The sequence below is a fragment of the Oncorhynchus nerka genome, linkage group LG19, assembly GCF_034236695.1.
Source record: "Oncorhynchus nerka isolate Pitt River linkage group LG19, Oner_Uvic_2.0, whole genome shotgun sequence".
NCBI classification, from domain to species: Eukaryota; Metazoa; Chordata; class Actinopteri; order Salmoniformes; family Salmonidae; genus Oncorhynchus; species Oncorhynchus nerka.
In genome coordinates, this window is record NC_088414.1 from 48,102,468 (window position 1) to 48,110,630 (window position 8,163).

Sequence of the window (8,163 nt, forward strand, 5' to 3'; positions counted from 1 at the left end):
GGTGTGGGTAATGAGAACCCCCTCTGTGTTCTAGGTGTGGGTAATGAGAACCCCCTCTGTGTTCTAGGTGTGGGTAATGAGAACCCCCTCTGTGTTCTAGGTGTGGGTAATGAGAACCCCTCTCTGTTCTAGGTGTGGGTAATGAGAACCCCTCTGTGTTCTAGGTGTGGGTAATGAGAACCCCTCTCTGTTCTAGGTGTGGGTAATGAGAACCCCCTCTGTGTTCTAGGTGTGGGTAATGAGAACCCCTCTCTGTTCTAGGTGTGGGTAATGAGAACCCCTCTCTGTTCTAGGTGTGGGTAATGAGAACCCCTCTCTGTTCTAGGTGTGGGTAATGAGAACCCCCTCTCTGTTCTAGGTGTGGGTAATGAGAACCCCCTCTCTGTTCTAGGTGTGGGTAATGAGAACCCCCTCTCTGTTCTAGGTGTGGGTAATGAGAACCCCCTCTCTGTTCTAGGTGTGGGTAATGAGAACCCCCTCTCTGTTCTAGGTGTGGGTAATGAGAACCCCCTCTCTGTTCTAGGTGTGGGTAATGAGAACCCCCTCTCTGTTCTAGGTGTGGGTAATGAGAACCCCCTCTCTGTTCTAGGTGTGGGTAATGAGAACCCCCTCTCTGTTCTAGGTGTGGGTAATGAGAACCCCTCTCTGTTCTAGGTGTGGGTAATGAGAAGCCCCCTCTCTGTTCTAGGTGTGGGTAATGAGAACCCCCTCTCTGTTCTAGGTGTGGGTAATGAGAACCCCTCTCTGTTCTAGGTGTGGGTAATGAGAACCCCTCTCTGTTCTAGGTGTGGGTAATGAGAACCCCCTCTCTGTTCTAGGTGTGGGTAATGAGAACCCCCTCTCTGTTCTAGGTGTGGGTAATGAGAACCCCCTCTCTGTTCTAGGTGTGGGTAATGAGAACCCCCTCTCTGTTCTAGGTGTGGGTAATGAGAACCCCCTCTCTGTTCTAGGTGTGGGTAATGAGAACCCCCTCTGTGTTCTAGGTGTGGGTAATGAGAACCCCCTCTGTGTTCTAGGTGTGGGTAATGAGAACCCCCTCTCTGTTCTAGGTGTGGGTAAAGGGAATGGTAGTGACTTGAAGGTGAAGATCACTGTCAGGAAGAAGCTGGTGTTCCTGTGTGTCTGTGCCAAACAAGAGAACTGCACGGTGAGGCACTCACACTTGATTGATTGATTGGTTGATGTATTGATCTGTCCCAGGTGTTTTCCACATGTATTAAATGATGTATTGATCTGTCCCAGGTGTTTTCCACATGTATTGATCTGTCCCAGGTGTTTTCCACATGTATTAAATGATGTATTGATCTGTCCCAGGTGTTTCCTGATGCTGGTACCAACTCGGTGGTGATCAGCCTGCAGGAGGGGCCTGTTGTCAACGGTGACGTTAAGGTCATGTTTGAGTCCTCTGCTGTGAGTACCTGTGGATGGGGGAAGAATTTAGACGTGACACAACTAACTGGAGCTTGTATTTGGGGGAAGACTTTAAACGTGACACAACTAATTGAAGCCATTATTTAAGGAGAACATTTTAAAAGCCATTCAACGCTGGTGTTAAGGAACATATTTCAAATGTAACACGGATACAATTCACTCTCATAGCCCTCTGGTGTGTATATTGTCTTCTAATAATGCTTCCTTTATCTTCCTCTCCAGGGTCTCCCTAAAGGATATGAAGACTGTCCTTTCTATTTCTGGTTCAACACCTCCTTTATAGAGAACAACAGGTATGTTTCAATACCTCCTCCTCCTCTGTGGTTCAATACCACCTCCTCCTCCTCTGTGGTTCAATACCACCTCCTCTGTGGTTCAATACCTCCTCCTCTGTGGTTCAATACCTCCTCCTCTGTGGTTCAATACCTCCTCCTCCTCCTCTGTGGTTCAATACCTCCACCTCCTCCTCTGTGGTTCAATACCTCCACCTCTGTGGTTCAATACCTCCACCTCCTCCTCTGTGGTTCAATACCTCCACCTCCTCCTCTGTGGTTCAATACCACCTCCTCCTCCTCTGTGGTTCAATACCACCTCCTCCTCCTCTGTGGTTCAATACCACCTCCTCCTCCTCTGTGGTTCAATACCTCCCTCTGTGGTTCCTACCTCCCTCTATGGTTCAATACCTCCCTCTGTGGTTCAATACCTCCCTCTGTGGTTCAATACCTCCCTCTGTGGTTCAATACCTCCCTCTGTGGTTCAATACCTCCCTCTGTGGTTTAATACCTCCTCCTCCATAGAGAACAACAGGCTGTCTGCTCCATCTGTGGGAATGAGCCCTAATACGCCAGCGACATGTCTTTAAAACCCTGTGGTTCAATACCTCCTCCTCCTCCCTCTATGGTTCAATACCTCCTCCTCCTCCTCCTCTATGGTTCAATACCTCCTCCTCCTCCCTCTATGGTTCAATACCTCCTCCTCCTCCCTCTATGGTTCAATACCTCCTCCTCCTCTATGGTTCAATACCTCCTCCTCCTCCTCTATGGTTCAATACCTCCTCCTCTATGGTTCAATACCTCCTCCTCTATGGTTCAATACCTCCTCCTCCTCTATGGTTCAATACCTCCTCCTCCTCCATAGAGAACAACAGGCTGTCTGCTCCATCTGTGGGAATGAGCCCTAATACGCCAGCGACATGTCTTTAAAACCCTGTGGTTTGTTCTCTCTCCTGTATCCCCCTCCCAGACTGGTCCTGTCTAGAGAAGAATTGGACAACCCCCACAAGGCCAAGACCTGGGATCTCTACAAGGAGGCCTTTGGAGTCACCCTGTCTTTCTCTGAACCTTGACCTCTGACCTTTTAACCCCTGTCCAACTCTGAGCCCTTACCCCTGATAACAAACCTGTCTGTGTGCCAAATAGCACTCTGTATAGTGGACGGTCAGACCAGAGCCCCCATGGGGCCTGTATATAACTAAAGTGCTGTATAGAGATTAGGGTACCATTTTGAGATTCATGCCTTCTCTGCCTTCTCTGACCCATGATAGTCCTGTCAGACCAATGGGGCTACACCTCCTGAACTAGCCAAAGACACTCCACTACCAGAAACTACTAGCTGTGTCCCAATCCTCTATCCTTTCTTCTAGAGTGTGCACTCGTTCACTTCCTTTATCATTTGATAAGAGAAACGACTGGCTGTGTCCCAATCCTCTATCCTTTCTCCCACCAATCCAACTTGGGGAAGCAGCGAAGGTGTGTACACCCTTTTATTTAGGAGAAAGGAGATTATTATTGGGACCCTGGTGTCTGTCTGTTTGCACTGAGCCATTAGACCTTACGTTTATCATTAGTCCTCTGTGGTCATTAGACCTTATGTTTATCATTAGTCCTCTGTGGCCATTAGACCTTGTGTTTATCATTAGTCCTCTGTGGTCATTAGACCTTGTGTTTATTATTAGTCCTCTGTGGCCATTAGACCTTGTGTTTATCATTAGTCCTCTGTGGCCATTAGACCTTGTGTTTATCATTAGTCCTCTGTGGCCATTAGACCTTGTGTTTATCATTAGTCCTCTGTGGTCATTAGACCTTGTCTTTTTTCTACATTTCTGTTAACAAACAAAAAGGGATCATTTGGATATGAGGGATGTTCAATACTTAAAGATGATTGTTGTGGAGACCTTGGAAGATTTATGGGCCAGTTTCCCGGACATAGATTAAGTCCTGGACTAAACAGCTGTTTAAATTGAAAGTGTGGTTGTTGTTGTCCAGGTCTAGGATAATCTGAAACCAGGCTTATAAATGTAACTGAATCTATGCTAATATTATCCTGTCAATACAAAGGGGTATACTAAAGAGCAAGATCTATAAATTAGCAAACTAAACTTTAAATATTCTGAAATATATATAATATATATATATATATATATATATATTTTGTAAGGATAAACTTGAAATAGGCATGGTCTAATTTCTGAGGTTAACCTTCTTAATGAAACATAAATTCGATAGATATGTTTCTCGTTGTTTATCAGTTAGCTGGCTAACTTGTTGATCCTGCATTGCAGCAGAGCCCTCTGGGTAGTGAAGGAAGACTGGGGTTCTGTTTCACTAAAATATCAGTGTTCCAGCTTAAAATAAATAAACAAATATATTTCCACGTGTCATGTTGGTTTTTTGTTTTCTTATTATTTTACTCAAATTATACTGGTACATACTGTAGATGACACGGCATTTTTAAGGGCAGATTCAATCTGATTTGACATTTTGTCGGCCATGCACGTTTTTAAAGGCGAAAATTTTTATTTTTTTATTTTTTTTCTCTCCCCCCCGCGTTCACAGAGACCACATTCACGGTAAACGCAGTATGTGCTCAATGGGAAATGTCAATCTGGTTATAACCACTGTCTTCCACGGGTCCAGATTGAATCTAGGCCTAACTTTAATGCAGTCTAGTCTTGTATGAGTGTAATGATAGTGGAAACCCATTTAACCAGAACATCAGATGATTACTGAGTTTTGTTTCTTATTTTAAGTTGACTGTTAATGTCCAGTCTCAACAGGAAATTAATTGTACATGTTGTCATGTCTGTCATATAAAGACTTGATGATCAATAATGACTATACAACTAGATATATATATATATATATATATATACCCGTATCACAACTTTCAAAAAGTCAGATTCTTCAGTTGAAGGGTTCTGTTTGTAAATGCATTCCCATGACAACTTATCAGACGGGAAGAAAGTAGTGTGTTTTGTGACTAGGGCGATGAATGATGACGTCACCACAGGGTTTAGCCGGGTTTACAACCGTTGCCAGACATTACAGATAGAAAAGCCATGAATAGAACTGACGTGATTCTACAGGTCAGAGACGTGTTGTGTTAACTGTCTGATTCTACAGGTCAGAGACGTGTTAACTGTCTGATTCTACAGGTCAGAGAGACATGTTGTGTTAGCTGTCTGATTCTACAGGTCAGAGACGTGTTGTGTTAACTGTCTGATTCTACAGGTCAGAGAGACGTGTTGTGTCTGATTCTACAGGTCAGAGAGACGTGTTGTGTCTGATTCTACAGGTCAGAGAGACGTGTTGTGTCTGATTCTACAGGTCAGAGAGACGTGTTGTGTCTGATTCTACAGGTCAGAGAGACATGTTGTGTTAGCTGTCTGATTCTACAGGTCAGAGACGTGTTGTGTTAACTGTCTGATTCTACAGGTCAGAGAGACGTGTTGTGTCTGATTCTACAGGTCAGAGAGACGTGTTGTGTCTGATTCTACAGGTCAGAGAGACGTGTTGTGTCTGATTCTACAGGTCAGAGAGACGTGTTGTGTCTGATTCTACAGGTCAGAGAGACGTGTTGTGTCTGATTCTACAGGTCAGAGAGACGTGTTGTGTCTGATTCTACAGGTCAGAGAGACGTGTTGTGTCTGATTCTACAGGTCAGAGAGACGTGTTGTGTCTGATTCTACAGGTCAGAGAGACGTGTTGTGTCTGATTCTACAGGTCAGAGAGACGTGTTGTGTCTGATTCTACAGGTCAGAGAGACGTGTTGTGTTAGCTGTCTGATTCTACAGGTCAGAGAGACGTGTTGTGTTAGCTGTCTGATTCTACAGGTCAGAGAGACGTGTTGTGTTAGCTGTCTGATTCTACAGGTCAGAGACGTGTTGTGTTGTGTCTGATTCTACAGGTCAGAGAGACGTGTTGTGTTGTGTCTGATTCTACAGGTCAGAGAGACGTGTTGTGTTAACTGTCTGATTCTACAGGTCAGAGAGACGTGTTGTGTCTGATTCTACAGGTCAGAGACGTGTTGTGTCTGATTCTACAGGTCAGAGAGACGTGTTGTGTCTGATTCTACAGGTCAGAGAGACGTGTTGTGTTAACTGTCTGATTCTACAGGTCAGAGAGACGTGTTGTGTTAGCTGTCTGATTCTACAGGTCAGAGACGTGTTGTGTCTGATTCTACAGGTCAGAGAGACGTGTTGTGTTAACTGTCTGATTCTACAGGTCAGAGACTTGTTGTGTCTGATTCTACAGGTCAGAGAGACTTGTTGTGTCTGATTCTACAGGTCAGAGACGTGTTGTGTCTGATTCTACAGGTCAGAGAGACGTGTTGTGTCTGATTCTACAGGTCAGAGAGACGTGTTGTGTCTGATTCTACAGGTCAGAGAGACGTGTTGTGTCTGATTCTACAGGTCAGAGAGACGTGTTGTGTCTGATTCTACAGGTCAGAGAGACGTGTTGTGTCTGATTCTACAGGTCAGAGAGACGTGTTGTGTTAGCTGTCTGATTCTACAGGTCAGAGACGTGTTGTGTCTGATTCTACAGGTCAGAGAGACGTGTTGTGTCTGATTCTACAAGTCAGAGACGTGTTGTGTCTGATTCTACAGGTCAGAGAGACGTGTTGTGTTAACTGTCTGATTCTACAGGTCAGAGAGACGTGTTGTGTTAACTGTCTGATTCTACAGGTCAGAGAGACGTGTTGTGTCTGATTCTACAGGTCAGAGAGACGTGTTGTGTCTGATTCTACAGGTCAGAGAGACTTGTTGTGTTAACTGTCTGATTCTACAGGTCCGAGAGACGTGTTGTGTCTGATTCTACAGGTCAGAGAGACGTGTTGTGTTAACTGTCTGATTCTACAGGTCAGAGACGTGTTGTGTTAACTGTCTGATTCTACAGGTCAGAGAGACGTGTTGTGTTAGCTGTCTGATTCTACAGGTCAGAGAGACGTGTTGTGTCTGATTCTACAGGTCAGAGAGACGTGTTGTGTTAACTGTCTGATTCTACAGGTCAGAGAGACGTGTTGTGTCTGATTCTACAGGTCAGAGAGACGTGTTGTGTCTGATTCTACAGGTCAGAGACGTGTTAGGTGTCTGATTCTACAGGTCAGAGAGACGTGTTGTGTTAGCTGTCTGATTCTACAGGTCAGAGAGACGTGTTGTGTTAACTGTCTGATTCTACAGGTCAGAGACGTGTTGTGTTAACTGTCTGATTCTACAGGTCAGAGAGACGTGTTGTGTTAGCTGTCTGATTCTACAGGTCAGAGAGACGTGTTGTGTCTGATTCTACAGGTCAGAGAGACGTGTTGTGTCTGATTCTACAGGTCAGAGAGACGTGTTGTGTCTGATTCTACAGGTCAGAGAGACGTGTTGTGTCTGATTCTACAGGTCAGAGAGACGTGTTGTGTCTGATTCTACAGGTCAGAGAGACGTGTTGTGTTAGCTGTCTGATTCTACAGGTCAGAGACGTGACGTGTTGCTGTCTGATTCTACAGGTCAGAGAGACGTGTTGTGTTAGCTGTCTGATTCTACAGGTCAGAGACGTGTTGTGTTAACTGTCTGATTCTACAGGTCAGAGAGACGTGTTGTGTTAACTGTCTGATTCTACAGGTCAGAGAGACGTGTTGTGTTAACTGTCTGATTCTACAGGTCAGAGAGACGTGTTGTGTCTGATTCTACAGGTCAGAGAGACGTGTTGTGTTAACTGTCTGATTCTACAGGTCAGAGAGACGTGTTGTGTTAGCTGTCTGATTCTACAGGTCAGAGAGACGTGTTGTGTCTGATTCTACAGGTCAGAGACGTGTTGTGTCTGATTCTACAGGTCAGAGACGTGTTGTGTCTGATTCTACAGGTCAGAGACGTGTTGTGTCTGATTCTACAGGTCAGAGACGTGTTGTGTCTGATTCTACAGGTCAGAGACGTGTTGTGTGTTGTGTCTGATTCTACAGGTCAGAGACGTGTTGTGTCTGATTCTACAGGTCAGAGACGTGTTGTGTCTGATTCTACAGGTCAGAGAGACGTGTTGTGTCTGATTCTACAGGTCAGAGACGTGTTGTGTCTGATTCTACAGGTCAGAGACGTGTTGTGTCTGATTCTACAGGTCAGAGACGTGTTGTGTCTGATTCTACAGGTCAGAGACGTGTTGTGTCTGATTCTACAGGTCAGAGACGTGTTGTGTCTGATTCTACAGGTCAGAGAGACGTGTTGTGTCTGATTCTACAGGTCAGAGACGTGTTGTGTCTGATTCTACAGGTCAGAGAGACGTGTTGTGTCTGATTCTACAGGTCAGAGACGTGTTGTGTCTGATTCTACAGGTCAGAGAGACGTGTTGTGTCTGATTCTACAGGTCAGAGAGACTTGTTGTACAGGTTAGCTGATTCTGATTCTACAGGTCAGAGAGACGTGTTGTGTTAGCTGTCTGATTCTACAGGTCAGACGTGTTAACTGTCTGTTCTACA

At 45.0% G+C, this 8,163-nt stretch overlaps 1 protein-coding gene across 4 annotated transcripts in view; it reads left to right on the forward strand.

The window, feature by feature from the left end:
* The window catches only part of tpte (transmembrane phosphatase with tensin homology), a 32,597-nt gene extending 28,509 nt beyond the window's left edge, over positions 1–4,088 (forward strand). For all 4 annotated transcript variants that reach the window (XM_065005001.1, XM_065005000.1, XM_065005002.1 and 1 more), the window contains exons 16-19: positions 1,050–1,147; positions 1,315–1,410; positions 1,654–1,724; positions 2,674–4,088. In XM_065005001.1, coding sequence (XP_064861073.1) covers positions 1,050–1,147; positions 1,315–1,410; positions 1,654–1,724; positions 2,674–2,776 — 368 coding nt within the window. In that variant the 3' untranslated portion in view covers positions 2,777–4,088. The remainder of the gene's footprint in view (positions 1–1,049; positions 1,148–1,314; positions 1,411–1,653; positions 1,725–2,673) is intronic.
* Positions 4,089–8,163: the final 4,075 nt, after the last annotated feature.